The sequence below is a fragment of the Anolis carolinensis genome, chromosome 3 (assembly GCF_035594765.1).
Source record: "Anolis carolinensis isolate JA03-04 chromosome 3, rAnoCar3.1.pri, whole genome shotgun sequence".
NCBI classification, from domain to species: Eukaryota; Metazoa; Chordata; class Lepidosauria; order Squamata; family Dactyloidae; genus Anolis; species Anolis carolinensis.
Window position 1 is genome coordinate 183,878,250 of NC_085843.1, and position 26,042 is coordinate 183,904,291.

The 26,042-nt window shown below is 42.4% G+C and overlaps 2 protein-coding genes across 4 annotated transcripts in view; both read right to left on the bottom strand.

Annotated features, from left to right (window-relative positions):
• Positions 1 to 362: 362 nt before the first annotated feature.
• On the bottom strand, positions 363 to 8,620 carry LOC134297690 (uncharacterized). The gene is given in 1 exon segment (XM_062975877.1): positions 363 to 8,620. A coding segment is annotated over 1 exon segment (5,316 nt). The 5' UTR covers positions 7,685 to 8,620; the 3' UTR covers positions 363 to 2,368.
• A 10,126-nt stretch (positions 8,621 to 18,746) lies between these two features.
• Positions 18,747 to 26,042, bottom strand: part of samd8 (sterile alpha motif domain containing 8) — a 44,853-nt gene continuing 37,557 nt past the window's right edge. For all 3 annotated transcript variants that reach the window (XM_062975879.1, XM_062975878.1, XM_008114287.3), the window contains 2 exons: positions 25,335 to 25,485; positions 18,747 to 23,852 (listed from right to left, as the gene is read on the bottom strand). In XM_062975879.1, the coding sequence (XP_062831949.1) occupies positions 23,548 to 23,852; positions 25,335 to 25,485 (456 nt within the window). In that variant the 3' untranslated portion in view covers positions 18,747 to 23,547. The remainder of the gene's footprint in view (positions 23,853 to 25,334; positions 25,486 to 26,042) is intronic.

Here is a 26,042-nt window from a genome sequence, read left to right on the forward strand (position 1 = left end):
TGTTTCTTCATGATCCTTGTTGATGGAGAAAACCACTTCATTCTGGGCCTCTTGCCTCAGCCTTAACTGTCATGGAACATCCAGTGCATCACAATGGAAGGCCTGGCGCATCATTCATGCCCAGGGAAAGCCATAGGTACCTTGTATGGGGAATACGGCTGTCTTGGAGATGCAATGATAAGAGTAAATAAATATCTTTTATTTCATGTCTTATGTTGCTGACAATAGAGTTTGTTAAAATGTGTTCCATGGCTGAGTCGACAAAGAGCTTGATTTATGGAACAAACATGCCAGTGTAGCGGAACCTTCGTGCTACGGTTCTTGTTGGCGCAGTGGAGGAATTTGAAGACGGACAACTGAAGGAATTTCCCAGAAAGCAGTTTTATTTCGCTAATGGCCACTAGGGGTCCCCCTAGCACAAAGTAAGTGCTTCTCCAGGGGAACCGCCCAGTGGCATGCTGAGTGAACATTTATACACACTACAGGGTTCGGGTTATGCCCGCCCACAAGCAAATTCATTGGCTTAGAGTTGTGACGCTGCCCAATCGGTGCTGACTAGCAGGCCGGCTGCACCCTTTTTGTGCCGTGCTCACAAATCTTTCAGAGCGCCTGCGTACGCATGCTCTGTTTGTTTTTCTTTAGCTTTCATTTCTTCAGAAACACATGATTTCCCAGAAGTCACATGTTTCTGTGAGTTTATGCACCCGGGTCGCTAGCTGTCGCCATCTCTGCCCATATATGGTATTTCCTGGGGTTCCTTAACCCCCCCCGCCTCACTCCCCCATTTTCTTTTTGCGAAGCGCATGTACAAAAGCTGAAGCAAAGCATTATGGTTCCATCCAATCCCGCTTGGCTTGGAGTATGGCTATCTTTTTTTCAGGTAAAGATTGTGTGACACACCTAGTACACATTTGCATCATTATTGGAGTGCAACACATAACTATGAGAACAATGAACAATCCTAAAATCCCTACCAACAATATGTTCTTCAACCATTCTATTGAGGGTAACCAGCTAGTCACCCAGGAGAAGGGAGACCAACCTTCTATCTCCTGGACATTATTGTAAATTAACTTTTGTAATGACTCGATGTCATCTTCAATAGTATTATTCAAGTTATGAAATTTCACTACACAACGTCCTCTAACCATGGCGCATAACCCCCCCCTGGCCGCCAGTAGGTAGTCAAGGGCCAACTTATGCTGTAGGGCCATCTGGCTGATTTCTTCTACTTCAGACTGGATTTCCCGGAAAATTTTACCAGTGGCATTTATGGACTTTTCAAGGCGGCAAGTCAGGCCTAGAACACTTCTACGGTTTGCTTGAGCTACAATCCCTGGGTAAGCACCCAGTGTCAACAAGCCTGTGATCAGGCCTCCTCCTACACGGGAGGCTTCTGAACCTGACAGGGCCTTGTTGATAATGACCTCATCCGAGCATTCTGGTCCTAGAGGGCCTGTTTGCACAATGTCCCGTTTCAGGCGCTGATGCCCTTTGTGTAAGACCTGAACTGGGAATGTCAAATAACCCACACCGACACACTGGTAGTTGCCGGGGTGATAATTTGTGGCCCATTTATCAAAGAAAAACCATAGATTTGGATCCCTAATTTGCCATAACGGACAGAGGCTTTTACCTAGGCTCAGTTGGGTTAATTGTTGCAGTATGTTCATATAAGATTTTAGGCCCTCAATAGAATCATTCACACTAAATGTGGGATAATCTGGATACATGCTAGCCCACTCGGTTGCGGTTAGATTTAATCGTGAGACATAAGATGTATTAAATCGTCCATGTAGATAGAACCGGTCTCGACAATGGGAATAATTGCCTAATCGGGAAAAGAACGCCTGCCTAGTTCCCCAGTGTTTCCACTCAGAATTCCATATTCCCGATCCTCCACAACAGAAGCACAAACCCCTGGTGGAGGTATGGTATCTAAACCGTCGAAACCGAGTTTTATTTATCCTTTGCGGTATGCTAGAAAACACGGTAGGTGGACCCTCCTGAGCCTTGGACAATCCCTCCAACACAATCTGTGGTTCATCAATTAAATCGGGAAGAAATGAAAAATCTCCTACGGTGAGGGGGTGTTCATATATTAATGCTACCTCTTTCCCGTGCTGCTCAAACATATAATTGGCATGTTCTTTTATCCAATTCCCATGTGCTCTTTTTCCAAAAGAGAGAATAAAACTCAGCACAAATAATATACCAAGCACAGTGCGCTTTCCTCCCCTCCTCATAGCTTGTCTCCCACTTTTTCCTCTCAAAATGTCTAGCCACCATCTCCCGGAGAGCGCCTTTGTTGGGCCATGCTGCGACATACTTGACCACCGACGCTCCGTTGCACCCGAAGGGATCAGCTTCATGGCCTTGTTGACCCCTTAGGGAGTTGCCGGATGATCCTGAGTCTCAGGTCCTCACCAGGAACTCGCTCCGTCCGCCACTCCTCAGGTGCTAGTTTTACACGGGTGTAATGTATCCACGGCTTAATCTCCTTCACCTTCACTGCAGTGGGGGTAGACAGGAGCACAACATAGGGTCCTCGCCACTTGGGTCCCAATGGCTCAATCTTCCAATCCTTGACCAGAACCTCGTCACCTGGTGAAAAACAATGTAGAGGTGTGGTAGGGAATGGTGGGTTCAATTCAGAAATGTATTTTTCTAACTGCTGCATTTGTCTGCCCAAAGCCTGAACCTGGGCCAATGTCTGTTTCTCTCCTATGAGGTGCTGCTCAGCTCCTGTCTCTAAAGCTCCCTTCAAGTTCAAAGGGGGTCGTCCATAGAGTCTTTCAAAAGGGGAGAGTCCTGTCCGTTTGTGTGGTGTACATCTGATTCCTAATAATGCCATGGGCAAAACCACCGTCCACGGCAATCCTGTCTCTTGGCAAAGTTTCCCAAGCTGAGCCTTTAATGTCCTATTCATTCTTTCCACTTTTCCAGAAGATTGGGGTCTATATGCACAATGTAACTTCCATTTTATGCCCAAAATTCTACATAATCCTTGCACGGCCTGTTGAATATATGCGGGGCCATTATCTGATCCAATTTCTAAGGGTATGCCAAATCTGGGAATAACATCTTTCATTAGAGCTCTTGACACCTCTACAGCCTTCTCAGTTCTTGTAGGGTAAGCTTCCACCCATCCTGTGTATGTGTCCACGAACACCAGTAAATATTTGTATCCTTTGTATGGGGGCATTTCTGTAAAATCAGTGACTAAAGCTTCAGAGGGGACCCCACCCACATGTTGGACTCCTGGTGGCTTGAGGGGTCCTTCTCTGGGGTTATTTTTGATACATGTCCAGCATCTTCGGGCTGCTGCTGCCGTTAGGCTATGTAATCCATCGATATACAACTGTCGTCCTAGCAGATTTGCCAATGCCATTTTTCCTAAATGTGTGTTTTGGTGCATGTGTTGGACTAAGTGCCATGCCAAGTCCTTAGGGACGTAGACACGGGCGTCTGGCATCACTATGAGTTTTCCTGACCACTGACCCTTCTCCTTTAAGGCCCATTCTTCTTCCTCTGGTGTATATGTAATGTTATGTTCAGTTAATTCTACCTGTAGGGCCATTACCTGATGTTCAATATAGGGCAGCCTAGCTGCCTCTTTGGCTGCCAGATCAGCCTGCCTATTTCCTTGCACTACGGGATCGTCTCCACGTTGGTGCCCTTTACAATGCATCACAGCCACCTGCCTTGGCTTCCAAACCGCCTCCAGGAGATCCACAATCTCTCCAGCATGTTTCACGCACTTTCCTCCAGACGTGAGGAGCCCGCGCTCCTTGTACAGTGCTCCATGTGCGTGGAGGGTGGTGAAGGCATATTTTGAGTCTGTGTAGACGTTAACCCGCTTTCCGCTTGACAATTCCAACGCTCGGGTCAGGGCAATCAATTCGGCCTTCTGGGCAGACGTCCCCGGGGGCAGTGACTCTGCTTCCAGCGTCTCTCCCCCCCACCGAACAACCGCATAACCTGAGTGTCTTTGATTATTTTCCATAAAGGAGCTTCCATCTGTGAACAGAGTGTCGTCCACCTTAGTTAGTGGCACATCCTTCAAATCCGGTCGACTGGAGAATACCTCATCCATCACCTGGGCACACTGATGGATCGTGGTGTCTCCTGGAGTCGGGAGCAAGGTGGCCGGATTCAGAGTGGAGCAAGTCTCCAGGGTCACCAGTGGGTTGTCACACAACAATCCCTCATATTTCATTAACCTCTCACTTGTGAGCCAGCGCGGTCCCTTAATGTCTAACAGTGCCTTAACGCTATGGGGCACCTTAACTGTCAGTGGCTGTCCTAGGGTCAATTTATTCGCTTCTTTGATTAAATCTACTGATGCTGCCACAGCCCTCAGGCAAGGTGGCAATCCACGAGCCACTGTGTCCAATTGCTTTGACAAGTAGGCAATCGGCCTTTGCCATGAACCTAGTGGTTGGGTCAATACTCCAACCGCTGTTCCTTCCCGCTCTGCAGCGAACAGAGTGAATGGTTTTTCCAAATCGGGCAGTCCTAATGCTGGAGATGACATCAATGCTTCTTTTAATGCCTTAAATGCCTGTTGACATTCTTCTGTCCACTCAAATGGATCTTCTCTTCCACCTCTCGTAGCCTGGTACAGTGGCTTAGCCAACACGGCGTAGTTGGGGATCCACTGTCTACAATATCCTGCTGATCCCAAAAATTCCCGCACCTGTCGCCGGGTACTGGGAGTGGGGATGGCACAAACAACTTCCTTTCTTTCAGCTCCTAACATCTTCTTTCCTTCGGTCAGATGGAACCCCAAATATTTCACCGTGGGACAGCACAACTGGGCCTTTTTCTTTGACACTTTGTAACCCTTTTCTTCCAATGTCTTGAGAAATCTCAAAGTATGCTCTTTACAGCCCCCTAGTGTCCGGCAAGCGATAAGCAGGTCATCTGCATATTGAAGCCAAATTCCCTCTTCCTTAGGTATTACAAAATCCTGTAAGTCTTTGGCCAGGGCTTGACCAAAAATGGTCGGGCTGTCCCGGAACCCCTGAGGAAGGCGTGTCCAAACATACTGGGTCCTTTGCCCTGACTGCTGAGATTCCCACTGGAAAGCAAAGATCGGTTGGGATACAGGGGCCAATCGAATGCAAAAGAATGCATCCTTTAAATCCAATACAGTAAACCATTTGGCAAATGCTGGTACTAGACTCATCATGATGTATGGATTTGGCACTACCGGGGTTAGGGGAACGGTGACTTGATTTACAGCCCGCAAATCTTGGACTGGGCGATATTCTCCTTGTCCTCCTGGTTTCTTGACTGGGAGCAGGGGCGTGTTCCATGGGGAACTGCATGGTACCAATATCCCATGCTGCAGAAGTCGCTCTAGATGCTTTCTGATCCCCTGCACTGCCTCTCGACTGACGGGATACTGTGGCTTGCATATGGGCCCCATTCCTCTTTTCACTTCCACCACCACCGGTGGAACATATTTAGCTAATCCTGGAGGATTATCTTCTGCCCACACTAAAGGAGTCTCATGCCATGGCCATTGTATTTCTTCAGTAAAAATCCTAACTTGAAACAGTCTCCATTCCTCTTCCATGGGAAATGATAGCTCCACTTGTCCATTCTTCATGAACTGGAGTTGTGCTTGTAATTTTGATAAAATGTCCCTTCCCAATAAAGGGACTGGGCAGTCTGGGAGATATAACATCTTATGCTTGACCTGATGTCCGGCCAGATTGCAGGTGCGTTCCTTAAGGAAGGGGCACTTCTGGGTCTTCCCAGACACCCCTATTACTTTCGTAGTTTCCCGAGTTGGTGGACTAATTTTTGTATTTACTACTGATTTTTCGGCACCTGTGTCCACTAAAAAGTCCAATTGTTGGTCCCCGATTTCAAGTGTGACCATCGGCTCCCCGGGGTCCAACAAAACAAGAGCCTGGCTTCCTCATTCCTCTCCTCCATCCATATCTTCCCATTCTTCTTCCATCACAGCTGCTGCAGCTATCACCTCTCTTGCAGGAAAAGGTACGTAGTTCCCACGCCCTCTTCCCCTTCCTGGGTTTCTTCCTCTCTCAGGCCTTCCTCTTTCTCTCGGTCCTTCCTGACTTCCTTCTCTTCCTTCTGGGCATTCACCTTTCCAGTGTCCAAACTTCTTACATTTAGCACATTGGTCTCGACCTAACCTCCGAGGGGGGCCCCTTCTTCCTCCTTGTCCCCCTCTGGCATATCCTCCTCTTCCTCTCTGTCCACTTGCACTTTGTTCCATCATGGTAACTAATGCTTGGTATTCCTGCTTCTTCTTCTTGTCCTTCTTCTCTTCTTCTACCTGGTCCCTCGCCATATAAACTTGATCTGCGAGTGCCAACAATTCATTCATAGTCTTTCCTAGAAATCCTGGTTGCTTTTGAATCTTTCTCCGGATGTCAGGAGCCGCTTGACTGATAAAAGACTGTTGAATCGCCCTCCTACCGTTTTCATCCTCCAAATTATACGGGCTATACTTTCTATATGCTGCCTCCAGCCTTTCCAAAAAGGCTGTTGGTGACTCAGATTTTTCCTGTACCACTCCCTGAATTTTTACAATGTTGACGGGTCGCGGCGGGCCCCTCTTTACCGCTTCTACCAATATACGCTGGAATCCTTTCAGTCTCTGCAAATGTCCTTCTTCTGCGGTGTCCCATTGGGGATCTATTTCCACAGGAAACCTCTGTGCTCCCCACTCGGCTGCATCACCATCTTGTGGGGCACCAACCTGGGCTATGGCTACCCCATTATTCAACACTGCTCTTCTCTCCTCTGATGTGAACAACATATTCAACAATTGTCTGCAATCTTGCCAGGTGGGATTATGGGTTGCCATAATCCCTTCCAATAGCCTAGCCATAGCTTGGGGTTCTTCACTATAAGGTGGAGTATTATTTTTCCAATTCAAAATGTCACTACTACTAAAAGGCACTACCTGGTATGCTTGAACTATCTCATTCCTGTTGTTTATCACAGGCACCGTTCTCAAGGGCATCTGGAGGGCCGGTCCGGTCGGTGAATCACCAGACCACACCGGAGCTCCATGTCTCCGAGTTTGTGCCGGAGAAGCATCACTGGGCATCCGTTGTGACTTCTTCTTTTCCTTTGTTTCCTCCTGATATTTTTCTAGGCTAGGATAGTGTTTCTTGGCCGCTTCGGTTGACTCCGAAGAGTAGGGTGGGGGTCTCGTTCCTAGTGTAGGTGCACCGGGGGCTGTTCCCTGGGGTGGGGGGGGCGGTGGCAAGGGTGGCGGCAATAATTCCTGTTGTCTAGCCTGTACACTCAACTGTAAATCTGGGTAGTCCTCCTCATTGGATTGGAAAACTTCCTTCTTTTTCCCCTCCTTCTTCACCACCATACATTTGCCATTCCTGCACTGTCGAACCCAACCTGGATCTTCTCTAACTACCCGTTCCCACGTAGCAATATAGACCCACTGGTTCGGATGATTCACAGCACAATATTCTTCCACTGTTCGGATCAGTTTCAGATCCCACGTTCCTTCTACTTGCCAACCTAAACCAAAATCTGGCCATTCTCCCTGACACAAATTTCTCAGCCTATAATCTCTTAGGTCCCTTGGATTCCCTGCTACGGCTCTGCTAGCAAAAGAGCCAAAATTATCTAAGATGCATTGTAAGGGAGTGGAGCTCTTTGAATTTTTCCCTCCCATCCTGCCTAATAGAGGGGACTGTCCTGGCCTGGGCACCCGGCCACTCACGGCATGCGTCAGGAAACACAAGACAGAACCCCTTTCTACCTCCCTGGGAACTTTTTTTTGTCCCTCCCAGCGCTGGCGTTCCCTTAATATCTCATGCAAACCCCTATACTTGCCAGATTTCTGTAGACGTCGGACCAACCTTCGCCCCTGGGCTTTTTCCCCTGGATCCTTTTCCTCCTAGCCGGTTTCTGTGGAACCTCGCTGATGTTGCAGCTCTCACCGTCAGTCGGCGTTGGCATTCAGAGGCAAGCACCGCAGCCGGTCGTGTAGTATTCAGGGGCCCCTTCTCGTCTCACGGTAGTTGCCTCAGGCCCCCACCGCTGAGTTGAGGCCGTCCCGCCAACGGGATCCGTCTCCAAATCTCCTGGCCCGTCTTATAGGAAAAAATCACGTCGGGGTCACCAGAAAATGTAGCGGAACCTTCGTGCTACGGTTCTTGTTGGCGCAGTGGAGGAATTTGAAGACGGACAACTGAAGGAATTTCCCAGAAAGCAGTTTTATTTCGCTAATGGCCACTAGGGGTCCCCCTAGCACAAAGTAAGTGCTTCTCCAGGGGAACCGCCCAGTGGCATGCTGAGTGAACATTTATACACACTACAGGGTTCGGGTTATGCCCGCCCACAAGCAAATTCATTGGCTTAGAGTTGTGACGCTGCCCAATCGGTGCTGACTAGCAGGCCGGCTGCACCCTTTTTGTGCCGTGCTCACAAATCTTTCAGAGCGCCTGCGTACGCATGCTCTGTTTGTTTTTCTTTAGCTTTCATTTCTTCAGAAACACATGATTTCCCAGAAGTCACATGTTTCTGTGAGTTTATGCACCCGGGTCGCTAGCTGTCGCCATCTCTGCCCATATATGGTATTTCCTGGGGTTCCTTAACCCCCCCCGCCTCACCAGTGGCTTGGGGAAAGTAAAGTAAACATTATTGTAAGAACTCCATTCTCAGGTAGGAAAATTGCTCAAAGAGCTCATCATAGAGTTGGAAGAGACCCCAAGGGCCATCCAATCGAACCCCCTTCTATGTAGGAAAACACAATCAAAGCTCTCTTAACAGATGGCTACCCAGCCTCTACTTAAGAACGTCCCAAGAAGGAGACTAAGACTTCCCTCAATTTAGACACAATTCCTATTGATGCAATCAAGAATAACATTGACCTTTTTAGCTGCGGCATCACACTCTTGGCTTATGTTCATCTTGTGGTCTCCTAAGACTCCTAGATCCCTTTCATGTGGATTTCTTTCTCCTTTCACACACGGAGAGGGTGCGAGAGGATTCCTGGGAAGACGAAGAGGTGGAATAAAACATCCCAAGAATATAAGTCCAGAAAAGATAAGACCAAGGGGCACATTGCAATTCAAACTATCTAAGCCTGTTGTGGTATGATATGTAAGAAATCAGTTAATGTGTGTGCATCAACTGCAAAATAAGATGCATGAAGGTGATTGGTTGAGCCATGTCGGGAGAGCTGTTAAACCTGGGAGATTTTGATACTGTTGCAGTTTTGTCCAGGGATGGGCTAAGCAGGTGCAGAGACAGTTGAAAGAAGGAAGCAGAGAGAGACAAAGTTTGAAGTGTGCTCTTATCCACATGGACAAAGGAAAGACTATTTTAGATTTCTCATGAAAGGACATAAATATCTTTTATTTCATGTCTTACGTTGCTAACAACAGAGTTTGTTAAAATGTGTTCCATGGTTGAGTCGACAAAGAGCTTGATTTATGGAACAAACATGCCAGTGGCTTGGAGAAAGGAAAGTAAACATTGTAAGAACTCCATTCTCAGGTAGGAGTTGCACCTACATGAGTAGGTGCAACTGATCACATTGTACATAGGTTGTTCTGGATTTAAGAAGAATAAACTGCTTGTTCTTTATTGTTCACCTGCGTGGCACATATCTTCTTTTTCTGCGTGGACTACACATTTTGAATTTTTATGACATCACAGTGTGGCAAAATGTTGGTTATATGTCAGCATATGTTACTTTAGGAGGGTTGTAAATACAGCCACACCCCTCCCCCCGCATACACAAGTACTGCATCCATGTATTCCATTAATCACACCTCCAAAATATATTTTTTTTAAATTCGCAAAAGCAACCCTTGATTTTGCAGCCATTGAACGCAAGCATGTTCAGTGCATATTCTGCTATAACTTTTTCCCATTCCACAGGTTCTGTCCAGCATCCGTTTATCATTTTATATAAGGGACCATCGTACTGCGCCACTCTATATAATGGATACCAAAATCCATGGATCTTGATATCCATGTAGGTCAATGATGGGCAACCTTTTGCGCTTGGTGTGTCAAAATTCACCAAAAAACCTAGCATGACTTGGGTGTTGTGTCACTTCAAAAAAAACACCATAATTTCACAATATGTATAGTTTAAATAACAAAAATATATAATTGTAATATATAACTGTATTTAATAAATCAAAAACTATTTACTACCATTATTTCCATGTACAACAATGCCTCTTGCAGTTTCCATGCTGATTTCTCTATTCTAGTTTCAATGTAGTCATGAATAATGAATAATATAATAATATAATAGTAATATTATGATAATATACTACAATAATAATAGAATTATATGTGTGTGTGTGTGTGTGTGTGTGTGTAATGTGCATAATTCCCCTGTAGTAAACAACAAAAACACGACCAAATCACACCAAATTTAGCAAAAGACATAGTCATCCAATCAATCTGCGTGCGGCAGCGTGCCAGCAAAAATGGCTAGGCGTTTCAGTGCTGACACGCGTGTCATAGGTTGGCCATCACTGGTGAAGGTCCTAGAACCAAATCCCAGTAGATACAGGGGTCCACGGTATTCTCATTAACACCTATGGGCAAACTTAAAAGGCGAAGGGCAACTAAATAGGAAGTTTGTTTCTATAGAGGGAGATTAAATAAGATGATATTTATTTACTACCTTTTGGGAAGTCCACATGTAAGCAAATGAATACCATAATTTTCCAAGGATTATATGGGGGTTTTTTTGTAGGCTAGAGTCTGTAATGACAAGTGCATGAAGTGTGATGCCGAGTTACAGGTTTAGATAGAGAGCCTATACGATAGGGATGGCAATCATGTGGCCCACCAAATACTGTTGGACTGCCGCATCTAAAGGGCTTTATTATTTCTATCTTTCTTAAATGGGGTCATTGTTAAAGTGCAGAACAGGCTCCTGACTTATGACAGCAGATTATAGTCCCCACTGAGTTATGAAATGCATTGGGTGACCTTGGAGGAGTCATTTTCTATCAGCCTGACCAACCCTGTTTATTGTGAAGAGAAAGCGGGAAGGGAGGAGAGCCACATATGCTGCCTCAAGCTTATTAAAGGAAAGGCAGGATAGGAATGGAACATATAAAGAAATTATTAGTAATCATACCAAAGACTTAAGAGAAATCTAAACAGCGAAGGCAGGACATAATGAAATGCAGAAAATACAGACGGTGGCAGAAGTAAATAATATTTCCTTTGTGGACTGACTGGTAAGACTGGATTGCTGCCCTTTGGCTTGGTGTCTATCACCAAAGTATGGCGCTGTCAAGGAGCTGTCAAAAACACAATTTTGTTCTTAAAGAGAATATTTCCCTAAAGGGAATATTTCTTTATTCTAAAACACAATGCTGCCTACTTCAATTAGACAAGTATGCTTGGAGAAAAGATTAAAAGCTTTCTTCTCAGCCATCAGAAATTTCCATCTGTCCTGAATTTCCTATGGTTTTTGGCTAAAAGGAAGATGAGTCATTCCTGTGGACCTGCATGGTCTTGGCACAGTAAAATGAATACATCGTTATTTATGATAAAACTCATTCTGGTTTTGAAGACTGGTTGGGCAACTACGTGTCACAAAGTGGTACTCTCAGCATGTATTTTCACACTTTTTGTTGCATGATGTCAATGTGGAAGCGAGAAATCGAGTCCCATGGGAGCCTCGTGGTAGGAAAACAACCTATACATCTGAACTGAAACAAAGACTACTTATTTTGTTTATCGGCAAAATGTGCTTATTAAATAGCATTACCATGTTGCTAATTTTCAGTCAGTATAGTTTACCTGAAGCCCTGGTGGCGAAGTGCGTTAAAGCGCTGAGCTGCTGAACTTGCAGACCGAAAGGTCCCAGGTTCAAACCCCGGGAGGGGCGGGAGCAGCTGCTGTTAGCTCCAGCTCCTACCAACCTAGCAGTTCAAAAACATGTCAATGTGAGTAAATCAATAGGTACCACTCTGGCGGGAAGGTAACGGCGCTCCATGCAGTCATGCCAGCCACATGACCTTGGAGGTGTCTACGGACAACACCGGTTTTTCGGCTTAGAAATGGAGATGAGCACCAACCCCCCAGAGTCAGACATGACTGGACTTAACGTCAGGGGAACACCTTTACCTACCTATAGTTTTACTGTAAAATGTGTGTTCTGACGATGGGGAAGGTAAACCACAACTCTAAATGTAACCTTATAATAAAAGCAAGACATGAAGGGAATAACAAGAAACTGTGGGTAACAGTAGAACATGAGCGGGCAACTGTGTCTCTCCAGATCTTTTGGACTGCAGTTCCCATAATTCCACACTATTGATCATGCTGTCTGGCCAAATTATTGTTGTTGTTTATTTGTTCAGTTGCTTCTGACTCTTCGTGACCTCATGAACCAGCCCATGCCAGAGCTTCCTGTCGGCCATTGTCACTCCCAGCTACTTCAAGGTCAAGCCAGTCCTTTCAAAGATACCATCCATCCATCCACCTTACCCTTGGTTGGCCCCTCTTCCTTTTTCCTTCCATTTCCCCCAGCATCATTCTCATCTCCAAGCTTTCCTGTCTTCTCATGATGTGTCCAAAGTACTACATCTTTGCCTCTAATATCCTTCCCTCCAGTAAGCAGTCGGGCATTATTTCCTGGAGGATAGACTGGTTGGATCTTCTTACGGTCCAAGGCACTCTCAGAATTTTCCTCCAACACCACGGTTCAAAAGCGTCTATCTTCCTTCGCTCAGCCTTCCTTATGGTCCAGCTCTCGCATCCATAGGTTACTACGGGGAATACCATTGCTTTAACTATGCAGCCAAATTATAGAGTGCACTTTTTGCTGGACTTGCTTCGACTTACAAACAAATGCAACTTAAGAACAAACCTATAGACCCTATCTTGTTTGTAACTTGGGGGGTTGGCTGTATATGTTTGATCATTAGTTGTGTGTTGCAATATTAGACACACAATTGTATCATTGGAAATTAGTCCAAGGCTTGTATCAATTGTTTTAAAAAGAGTAATCCATAGAACACAGAACACGAGAAGAGCCATGAGATGACTGACTGACCAGGCTTGTGCCCATATACCGTGTTTCCCCGAAAATAAGACAGTGTCTTATATTAATTTTTGCTCCCAAAGATGCGCTAGGTCTTATTTTCAGGGGATGTCTTATTTTTCCATGAAGAAGAATTCACATTTATTGTTGAACAAAAAAATGAACATTTATTATATACTGTACAGTAGTTGTCATCACAACCCAGCATAACCAGACAAACTGTGAATTCTATCAAGAATTTATTGTTACTACCAATATTTCCATGCACAACACTCTATAGTATGTACATTTACCAATCCTGCATGCTCTCGTGTTCTGTTTGGCGAGCATGCTTCCAAACAAAAACTTTGCTAGGTCTTACTTTCGGGGGAGGCCTTATATTTAGCAATTCAGCAAAACGTCTACTAGGTCTTATTTTCTGGGGATGTCTTATTTTAGGGGAAACAGAGTATTCTATGTGGCCCTTAGTCCTGCATAAATTCTAGTTCAGTGGTTCTCAATCTGTGGGTCGCCAGATGTTTTGGCTTTCAAGTCCCAAAAATCCTGGTAAACTGGCTGGGATTTCTGGGAGTTGTAGGCCCACAGATTGAGAATCACTGTTCTAGTTATTTTTGACTGACAAAGGCATATAAAACACTAAAAAAGGAGCAAGTCTAGGGACCTGTGAAGTTGTAAACCCATAATTGTAATACCAAAGTCAATATAGTTGGCATCTGGGTCTCCTGCAGAAGAAATACAATTTCAGTCTCCAAAAATACCTTGGCTTTTTTTTTTTAACTATACAGTTATAGCATTATGATTCAACTTTCCCTGACACATTTTCATCTTACAGAAATTTGGGGTTTGTATTTTGGCGAGGCTCTAGAGCAGGGGTCCCCAAACTAAGGCCCGGGGGCCGGATGCGGCCCATCGAAGCTATCTATCCGGCCCCCACGGCACAAGGGCAGAAGGGGGTTGGGCTAAATGACCCAAGGGGTCTCTTCTTCTCTTACAACCCTTATGATGATGATGATGATTATTATTATTATTATTACTGTATTATTATTACAGTAGAGTCTCACTTATCCAACACTCGCTTATCCAACGTTCTGGATTATCCAACGCATTTTTGTAGTCAATGTTTTCAATATATCATGATATTTTGGTGCTAAATTCGTAAATACAGTAATTACTACATAGCATTACTGTGTATTGAACTACTTTTTTCTGTCAAATTTGTTGTGTAACATGATGTTTTGGTGCTTAATTTGTAAAATCATAACCTAATTTGATGTTTAATGGGCTTTTCCTTAATCTCTCCTTATTATCCAACATATTCGCTTATCCAACATTCTGCCAGCCCGTTTACGTTGGATAAGCGAGACTCTACTGTATTATTAACATTGAGGCTGGGTGGCCATCTGTCAGGGGTGCTTTGCTTGTGCTTTTGCTGCACAAAGGCAGAAAGGGGTTGGACTAAATGGCCCAAGGAGTCTCTTCCAACGCTCTTTATTATTATTATTATTATTATTATTATTATTATTATTATTATTATTATTATTATTATTATTATTAACATTGAGGCTGGGTGGCCATCTGTCAGGGGTGCTTTGCTTGTGCTTTTGCTGCACAAAGGCAGAAAGGGAATGGACTCAATGGCCCAAAGGGTCTCTTTCAACTCTTTTATTATTGTTGTTGTTGTTATTATTATTATTGCTCAGTGGCCAACTATAGTCCGGCCCTCCAACGGTCTGAAGGATCGTGAACTGGCCCCCTGTTTAAAAAGTTTGGGGACCCCTGCTCTAGAGTTCTCTGGCAGAGAATCCTGAATGCCCATCCCTAAATTGTGGAAATTTAGAAAGTCCTCATCCTGAGAAGGAATATAGTAGCATATTTACAACTAATTGGTTTTTTATTGTTGCGTGAGCTTTCATGCATAAAACCCGTTTCTTGAGATGCAGTACCAAGTGATAATGAAGTCTGAGGTATAAAGCATAGTGGGAGTGGGGCAAATTATAACAGGATCGAGAAAGATACAAATCATATCCTTTGCCCTAAATTTTCAAAGGCCTATGTAACATAAACAGTTTTTTTCAGATATTTATAGTGGTTAGTTAATAGTGATGTGTAAAAGCAATACATCTGCTTACTAATAGTCAGTTGCCCTGAGTTCAAAACTCTCTCTAAGAAGATCCTTTTTATTCCATGTGCAAAGATCAGGGATTCTTATATTAATACTGTACTGTGCACATGAACCAATTGTCTCTATTCATATCTTTGCTAATGGGTTTGAATTTGTGAATATAATGCATTTAGGTCTTTCGCTTTCTAATCTTCCCTGTAATTTCCTTGTTCGAGAAACAGCTGGATGAATTTTTAGTTGAGTGGTTATTTGGGATTTTCTAGGCATAACGCATAGGTTATGAACTTGCTGACCGAAAGGTTGCCAGTTCGAATCCGGGAAGTGGAGTGAGCTCCAGCTGTTAGCCCCAGCTTCTGCCAACCTAGCACTTCAAAAACATGCAATTGTGAATAGATCAATAGATACTGCTCTGGCGGGAAGGTAACAGCTCCACACGACCTTGGAGCTCTTCAGCTTAGAAATGGAGATGAGCACAACTAGACTTAATGTCAGGGGAAAACCTTTACCTTTACCCTAACACATAGGTAATGCAGCACAAATGGGATTCACCTGCGGGTCCTCAGGAGCACTCCAGTTCGTTTACATTTATATAAAGTAGTGTGTTTGGTAGGGGATAGGGCAAGGGCAACAGAGACTGACATTCATCTCGAGAAATGTTATAACCAAATAATAATAATAATAATAATAATAATAATAATAATAATAATAATAATAATAATAACAACAACAAAAGAGAAAGGCAAGGTCACTACATGTTCTAGGACAGTTTAAACTCAACAGTAGTTGTGGTTATGGTTAATAAGTCTTCTGTGCAACACTGAGCATTAAAAATAAGCTTTTGAGATGCTCCTCAACATGCTCCAGAGACATTTAACCACGTTAGTCCCATTTAGTGGCTTTCAATACCATCAACCACGTTATCCTGGGTCAGCTCTTCAAAATGGATCTTGTTGCTCTGCAGTGACTCTGCTCCTTCTTGGAGGATTGTACCCAGATGGTGATGCTAGGGGACCTGCTCGGACCCCTGGTATTGACCTGTGGGGTCCTGCAAGGTTCTATTTTTCCTCCCATGCTTTTCAACATCTACATGGGTTAGGTTATCCAGAGTTTTGGAGTTGGCTGTCATCTCTACGCAGATGACACACAACTCTATTACTCTTTTCCACCCCATTCTAAAGAAGCTCCCCGGATTCTGGACTAGTTCCTGGCAGCTGTGATGGACTGGATGAGAGCTGAGGCTTAATCCAGACAAGCTGAGGCTTAATCCAGACAAGACAGAGGTCCTCCTGGTCAGTTGTGAGGCCGATCGGGGAATAAGGTGCTCAAAGGGGTTACACTCCCCCTGAGGACACAGATCCACAGTCTGGGGGTCCTCCTGGATTTAGAGCTGACACTTGAGTCTCAGGTGTCGGCGGTGGCTGGGAGGGCCTTTGCACAGTTAAAACTTGTGTGCCAGCTGCAACTGTGCCTCGAAAAGCCTGACTTGGCTACGGAGGTCCACACCTTGGTTACATCTAGAATGATTTCCTGCAACATACTCTACGTGTGGCTGCCTTTGAAGACAGTTCAGAAACTGCAGTTAATGCAAAGGTTGGTGGCCAGGTTACTAACTGGAGCTAGCTATAGGGAGCATACCACGCCGCTATTAAAGCAGCTCCACTGGCTACCGATAAGTTTTGGCAAGGAGCACAGGTTATTAATTTCTCAAGTTACTCCTGATATATATATATTAAAAAAAATAGGAGCCTCTGGTGGCCTAGGGGATAAAAGCCTCTGACTTGAAGGTTGGGTTGCTGTCCTGAAAGCTGCCAGGTTTGAATCCCACCCGGGAGAGCGCGGATGAGCTCCCTCTTTCAGCTCCAGCTCCATGCAGGGACATGAGAGAAGCCACCCACAAAACATCAAAAACATCCGGGCGTCCCCTGGGCAACGTCCTTGCAGACGGCAACTTCGGTTGCTCCTGACACAAAATATAAATCACCTACAAAGCCCTACAGAGTTCAGATCCAATCTATTTTCAAATCTCATCTCCTTCTATGAACCAGTGTGGACTCTAAGAACAGCCGGGGAGGCCTGCCTCTTAGTCCCATCTCCATCTCAAGTGCAGTTGGTGAGAACGAGAGTGGGCCTTCTCGGGGGTGCCCCCCCAGCTGTGGTATGCCCTCCCTAGATAAAGGTTTATCCCCACACTCCAATGGGTTCAAATTAACTTGAAAACATGGCTCTTCAAACAGGCCTCAAAGCTGAAAGGAAGGCTAATGGCCGACGGTGCTGGAGGTGAACGACGAATCCGGTGTTCTAAAGATCAACACAATATAGGAACCTGGAATGTAAGATCTATGAGTCAGGGCAAATTGGGCATGGTTATTGGTGAAATGTCAAGATTTAACAATAGACATTCTGAGAGTCAGTGAACTGAAATGGACTGGAATGGGCCACTTCACAACAGATGTCCACCAGATCTACTATTGTGGACAAGAGGAACACCGAAGAAATGGAGTAGCTTTCATAATTAATGATGAAGTTGCTAAAGCAGTGCTTGGATACAACCCAAAAAATGATGGAATGATCTCAATTTGAGTTGAAGGTAAGCCGTTTAACATACAGTGATCCAAATATATGTCCCAACCACAGCTGCTGAAGAAGCAGAAGCAGATCAGTTCTTGCAGTTGTTACCTGAATTCGCATTCCCAAGTACAATTTTTCCCATGTGCTTAAAAGAAAATTTGGGCACATTTTGGCTCAAATTTGATGCAGAAACACAGATAACCTTTATAAAAACTCTTAACTGAGTTTATTCCACATGCCCATCTGTGGCCTTGTCGTTTAAAGCATTAATCTAATTGGGGTATTGGTTTTGACTCCTTAAGCCAATATTGTAATTGGGTTTAATGAAATGCTCTTGTTACGGCTTTTCTTATTGTACATTTATAAAACTAGCATTTCATAAGAGTGTTGTTTGTTAAGATGTATGCGTCCTGGCCACTAGATTAAATACATTAGCCAACAAACAACTTTAAAACTGCCAAGCTTTGGCAATTCTGAGACTGAAAATTCTGTTGAAACTAATGAATATTTAACACAGACAACATAAAAGAAAAAAGTAACCTTCCAGACTATGGGAGGCATTGTTTAAACAGGGGATTAGCCTTGAGACCTATTTACAATGTCACAAACCGTGCAATGCAAAATTAGAGTCTCAGCAGTCTTTGCTTAGAGACTTAAAGATAACAGGATCTGATTTCTAGTGGCTTGTACCATCTTCTATCAAAGTGACCAAATTAGCCAGCCGCATCCAAAGCAAACATATATTAACCAATCCCAGTAGAGACTGATTAAAAGGAAGAGAAAAGGCCAGAGCAGCAGAACTTGCAGAGACCCACTTAAAACTCTTCTGCAGACAAGATATTTTTACAGAAGTCTTTGAGAAGTGATCTTACAGCCCCCAAGTTCTTTGGTGACATTTAGGAAACAGCCATTCTACACTCTGCAAAGGGAGAATACAAAGAGTATTGACTGTAGAGGGAAATGGATCGAATGAGTTGGTGACTCAGACAAAACAAAAAACTAGGACACATAGGATTAGTCGTTTTTTAAGAAATTCATTTTATATTTTATTTATTCTTCAATAGTTTAATGCAATACATACAAACAATATAAATTAAATCTGGGTTCAAATTAAGGGAAATCCATCTTTATTTACACATCTGTGCTTCAGATTCCTCTGCAGGAGTAACACCCATGCTTTCCAGTAACACTACGTTCTCTGGAGCAGAAGAGAAACCCAAAATATAAGGATCATGCAATGCATCAACAAGTCTAGACCAGCCACACCTCTCCAGTTTCTAGGATTGTGCTACAATTATTGCAAATGTATCATTCATTTGACGTATGCCTAAGAAACTACAACCAATATAACTGTTGAAACCTAGCCTCAAACTGGCCTTCTTCAGGGCAGGTTAGGCCACTTGCAACAGAAAGTATCATTATGTCTTATTCAGTATAGCCAAGGACTTAAAGTGACCCAAGAACATACCCAGATTGGGGCGCTGTGTGGCTGTGTTCTAGCAGCATTTTCTCCTGACATTCCTCCATCCTCTGAAGATGCCAGCCACAGATGCAGTTGAAACATTAGGAGAAAATGCTGCTAGAACACAGCCATATAGCCTAGAAATATCCAGCGATTCCGGCCGTGAAAGCCTTTGACATTACATCCTCAGATTGTGCTGGGTACTGGCATTTTTCAGGATCTAGTCAGATTTGAAAGTTCTGAACCAATTTATCCATCAGTCCATTCAAAACTCCACAGAATTAAAAAGCTCTCTTTAAACTGTTCGTATTTAATAGTTTAAGATTTACACATCCCACTTCCATCAATATATTTTAGACCACCATTCTGTCATGCAACTCAAAACATGGAGGACAGCCATGTAGCAACAATGTACACACTCCACAATCTCAAAGCTGTTGCTATTTGGATTATTCCAGCGAAGTACTGTTGTAAGGTAAGTGTGTCAACATTTACTTCCTCTGATTAAAATAAACCTTTGTACATCACAGATCTTGAAAAAAGAATACACTTAAATATTCCTTTATCTAATAATCTAATTAGTTTATCTGTTTCTCAAATGCCAAGGCAATAATCCAAAAATAAAACACCTTTATTAAATTATAATTTAGAGCCTTAACATACTATCCAAATAACGTTAGGACACTATGAAAAAGATTAAAGAGTAGATAAAACAAATTGATGGTATGCTATCCAGGAGTACATGATGATCTTCATTATCACTTTGGGTTTGTTATATTTTTAAGACCAAACTATGTCTATTTTACCATCACTCTCCATTCCACACAAAGACAATACAGCTCGGAAGACCCAGAAATAAATTACAGTATAATATATAGTTAACATTTCCAAGATAAAAGAAGTGCTCAAAGCAGACATTTTAGTGTGAGAATTCTATTCTTTGTGATTCCACAATGGACAAATATTGGAAATGCTGATGGATGTATCATCCCTCTGAAGGAACAAATGTGTAATTAAACATAGAATGGCATGTCAAATCAACCATTTGAAATAGATTAATCCATAAAATGGATCATTCTGATTAGAACCCAAAGTGCAAATCTAGTCCACAGGACTATTTTTTAATTTGAAAAAAAATGTACACAATTCATAGTATTATGCTCAAGCAATGCTTACATCCTAAACAGCTAAGATAGTTTTGGTTACTCATCTCCCTTTTTTCTATTGCATAAACTAAAACATACAGCCCCAATCTAATTAATATTAGTTACAATGAAGACCAGAGTTACGGTATATGTTTGCTAACTTTCAAGTATGCCGTTCTGTCCATTGAGGTCACCCTCCGGTGCTTGTGCTGTACCTCTTAGACTGAATCAGTGACTCCTCAGATTGAATGCTCCTTCAAAGTATTTCTCACCTATCGGGAAATATCATGTCCTGAATACGGATTTTCAACTTGGTTTTCCCCTTGACCTTCCCTAGTTTTATGTATGTTTTTTCCTTCGCTAAGAGCATTCTTCTACGGAAGCGGTCACCTACATCCTCAATGGGATTGGTCCATACATAGGCTAACCACCTGTTAGAACTAAGCCCAGTAAGATTTCTTGAAAGGTAACATGCACTGGGTCATAATGCGTGCTGAATCCCACTGCTGCTTTTCATTTACCCTACTTTATTAGATTGGGGCTATTGTTTCTATTTAAACCGACAAAGTAATACTGCTTACAATATAATGTATATCTGAACTGTAAACTTATCGATACATTTTGATGGGTGGGGTTTAATTCGTCTACAAAAACAAATGTATAAACGTAAAAAGAGTGCATGTATCCTGAATTCCCAGGCGGGCCTGAGATTTTTTGTAAACAACCCATACTACATGCTTCTAACAGGGAAATTAGGGCACATCACCAGGAGAAGGGACAGAGTAGGAGACTTTTTGGATCTTTCCTCTTAAATGCCACAGGAAAGTGCTATCCTGAAATAAAACATATTTCTACTCAAAAATGCAAAGATGAGCACTGATCGTTACTATATAGTAAAGGAAGGATAATAAAAATGCTGCAACTGCATAACAGAGGCTTCTTTTTTATTTTAAAACATGGTCCATTTAAATATCTCAATAGAATACATCCCACTCAATTTGTTATGACACCAATCCTCACAAACTAGCAAACCCACACAGTGGAGGAGCCAACACATAAAGAAAAGGTTTTGGTGTTTGTTTACATAGTGTTTGACTCTGCAACAGTGCTGACTCTGTAATGTGTGAAGAAATAAAGCATGCCAGAGGATAGTGGCACATAAAAATACTGATGTGATCATATAAATCTGTATAGATAGCTTCCTGTTGCAGTATTACACATAGCTAGAAGATGAACAATCTTCTAGCCTGCATATATTTCAAATGTGCAGGTTTGCAAGTTTAGCTACTCCTATTCCTAGTTGAGTTCATTTTTGGAAACAGTTCTTCAGCCCTCCAATGCAATGCCTCATGTACAATACAAATGTTATTCCATGAACAGCAATGCATAATACTAAGAGCAAAAAGGAAATAATGTTTATTTCATTCTGGAAAGCTAAGGAGAACCTTTTAATAATTCTCAAATGCAAAACCAATGCCTATTTTGTGGGCCTGGCTTAACTGAGTTTCCAAGAGGATGCAGCAGAAAGGAGACTTGACTAGAGGCCAGTGGTAAAACCCAATTATCTAACTTCCATAAGAAAGTTCAGTATATTTAATCTGTTATTATATTGCTTTTTTCACATGCAAGATAGCTCATTTACTATTCTGCGTTACAGAAATTTAGCGTTGTGTGGGACGTCTTACAATTGAAAATCTAGTTCACTTGACTACAAATTTTAATGCCACATTTATAATTTTAATTAATCCAGGTACATAATGTGGGCTGAAGACCTTTACATTACTAGATTACAATCTAAACAAATCTATGACTGTCCAGTTGTGCAAGTAAGGAGTTTTTAACAGGTATATTCTCTAATATATATAATGGAAATTAACCCAACCTGCATGCCAGTTTTAATTTGTGAATCAGCAAGTGCTACCTCTTTTGAAAAAATGGAGTATAAATCACTCTTGAATTAATATGCTAATAGCTATGGCTGTGCAATTTCATGTATTTTTTCAAGCATTATTTTTACTCTTAAGGACAACATCTCATTACATAAAAGGCTTAAAACATTAATTGAAAACCTGAGTATCTTCTATAAAAGCTAGATTTAAAAGAAAAATATAGGGCTTTAATGAGTACCAAGTACTGTGTGCTGTGTTTGCACGACTCCTCGTGCTTTAAGCTCCATTTCTTTTGTTATTTCTTTTTATTACCATAATTATCTGAAAAACTGAAAGGAATTTTAACTTGTGAAAAGAATAGAGCATTTACTGAAAATACTATCAGGAGTTTTTCAATCAATGACATTTCAGCATTTACTAAATTCCACATAAAGCAGAATGAGATGCCTTTGAAATTTGTACAGTGAAATGAAAAGAGACTGCTGTTAAACAAATTTCCCAAAAGCCCTGTTGCCATTTTCTTAAATAAAATAAAAATAAATCCTTTTGCCTTGGTTCAATGGGTCATTGCTTGCTACTTTCCCAAGGAAATAATATTATTCTCCTAAAAGCAGCATTTTAAAAGCTTGCAGAAATTGTTTAATACTGAAATAGAAAGAAAAATCAGGGCACCCAAACAAAATCAATCTCATTTCAAAAGATAAAGTATTTATTCCTTACCAATTGAATGAAATGTAAACAAGGAAAAGGTCTGATGGCAGAACACATTTACTCCAAGTCAGTGATGCCCTGCTCATCATTGTCACAGCTCCAGAGACCGTCCGTTTGTTCCCTTCTCTACATATCAAGCACAGCAAGTTTCTCTCACGCTCAAGGCTCTGGGGCCCCTTTTCACCATTTGAGCATTTCCTTGCCCACTTACCTCGTATCACACACCCTATTCTTATATGGAGACACATTATTTTAAAAGAATGACTCTTGTGTTATTTATTAGAGACACAGTAGCTAACTAGGTAGTATTTGATGTTATCTAGATCCAAAATCACTGCCTCAGCACAGGACAGTTTTGAAGCTCTCCAAATGAAAACATTTTAAGGATCGTTGATATGATAACTTTATCGTCATTCACACAGAACCTTATTACAAGTTAACACCTTGTAAAAAACGTGTTAGGGCTTCATTTAGTCTTGTGGCTCAACGAGAATTAACAAGGATAGAAGGAGATACATGGGTAAGACGAAATCAATTTTTCAGAACCCATTCTTGAAGAAAATTAGTCACAAATGTTTCACACAGATGTGAATTAAATCCAGTAATTTTTAGCCAATCAGTCTTTTCATTATAGCTGGCCTTGAGAAAGGCCAAGAATACTCATTTGGAACGGTACCATTTACATTGCATTCAAAAAAAGAGAACATAGGAAACCAAATTCGGGCTCTCCTGCTCTGTTGATAAGCTCTTGTGTTAGCCAATGTGTGATAGTACAAAAAGAGTCTTGTAGTAATGTAGAAGGCAATGAAGACATCAATAGAATAATGTTCATGTGCAGCCAAAATGAAGAAAATCCCAAAGAGATTCAGCACCCAGGACAGAGTGTGCAAGAAGTTCCAGCTTCTTGGTGTATCTGCAAAAGAAAATAAAGCACTGAAACCAACGCGATTTCTAAAGTTTCATAATAATGAGAGATAGGTGAGAGAGTCAGTGTGGTGTAATGGTTTGAATGTAATGGTTTGACTATGACCTTGTAGATCAGGTTTCGAATCCCCACTCAGTCATGAAAGTCCATCAAGTGACCTTGGACAAGTTATTCTCTCAACCCCTAAAAAAGGCAAAGGCTCTTCTGAACTGATCTTGCCTAGAAAATCCCATAAAAGATTTGCCTTAGTGTTACCACAAGCCAGAAACAACCTGAAGTTAAACAACAACAGGCACATTCTGAAGAGCAGCTAAATAGAAATTGAAGGAAGGACCAGAACAATCCCATTTACCAGTGAAAGGACCAAAGACTACTAGGAGGTTACTTACAAGAGTAGTTTATGGATCTCATTTGGTTTAAATGTCTGTTACTAACATGCCTGCACATTATGGCATCTTTGAACTGATCTTTCTCTTATACTTTTATCCACAGCTCCTTCTCTCTTGTAATGTCCTTTAGACATTACATCAACCTTTGGTCCTCCAGTTGTTTTGGACTTTAACTCCCATAATTCCTAACATCTGGTAAAATGGCTGGGATTTTTGAGAGCCAAAGACTAAAACACCTGGATTATTAAAGGTTGAGAACCACTGCTAGACGATAAGCATGGGGACAGTGCAGCATCTAGAATCATACAATCTTAGATTAACAGAGTTGGAAGAGACCTCATGGGCCATCTAGTCCAACCCCCCGCCAAGAAGCAGGAAATCACATTCAAAGCACCACTGACAGATGGCCATCCAGCCTCTGCTTAAAAATCTCCAAAGGGGCCTCCTCCACAGACTGGGGCAGAGAGTTCCATTGCAGAAGAGCTCTCATGGTGAGGAAGTTCTTCCTGATGTTCAGGTGGAATCTCCTTTCCTGTAGTTTAAAAGTCATTGTTCAGCGTCCTTGTCTGCAGGGCAGGAGCAAACAAGCTCGCTCCCTCCTCCCTATGATTTCCCCTCACATATTTGTACATGGCTATCACGTCTCCTCTCAGCCTTCTCTTCTGCAGGCTAAACATGCCCCGCTCTTTAAGCCGTTCCTCATAGGGCTTGTTCTCCAGACCCTTTTGGATGATTTATTTTCTAGAGTACCAAGCGTTTGTGAACATACACTTTTCATGTTGTATTTGTACCAATAACAATTAGCTTATGATAGCATCAGTATACATCTTTAAAATAAGGACAGCAATCCACTCTGAGTATTCAACATTCAATATTTGTCTTTTCCATATTGAATCCAATCAACTAATACTGCAGCCAGCTATATATATAGTTTCCTGCCTTTCGTTCAACTGAAATCTGTTTTTCCCCCACTGAGGCCTTTACCTCCTGAACAGAAAAGCCAGATGTAACAATAGCTATGGAAATAGTGACATACATGATTAATGGCAGCAATCTTGTAATATTTCAGTATTGCACTTACATTCAGTGACGAAGAAGTTTAGCATTGTCAGGACAACAGTATGGCCACTGAACATGTAGTCTCCACAAGTATGTACTCCTGTTAGCGTCATGCCAAATCCACTCCAGATTGCAAAGGCCCGCTGAAGTTTTGCCCACACATTGCCATACAGCTAGAATCAGAATCATATAAAACATTGTAAAGGAACACATTAAGTACACATGAGAAGTCTTGCCATTTTGGAAAGCACCGTCATCTGTCCCCTGCATTCCACAAATAATTGAAATACAGTTCATGTTTTATTTTGGTATTACTGGTCTTTTTTTTTAATCTGATACATCAATTATACAAGATTTATCATCCTTCCTACAGGAAATGCTTCAAGCATTGACCTACCTGAAATATATTTTCATATTTCACAGGTGATATATATTCATGCTTTTGAACACATTGTGGATACCTATGTCTATGCATTAAGGGACATAACATATAGTAGCCCTTGATGACGCAGCAGATTAAACTGCTGAGCTGCTGACCGAAAGGTCAGCGGTTCGAATACAGGGAATGGGGTGAGCTCCCACTGTTAATCCCAGCTCCCACTATTAATCCCACCAACCTAGCAGTTCGAAAACATGCAAATGTGAGTAGATCAATAGGTACCCCTCCGGTGGGAAGGTAACGATGCTCCTTGCAGTCATGCTGGGCCCATGACCTTGGAGGTGTCTACAG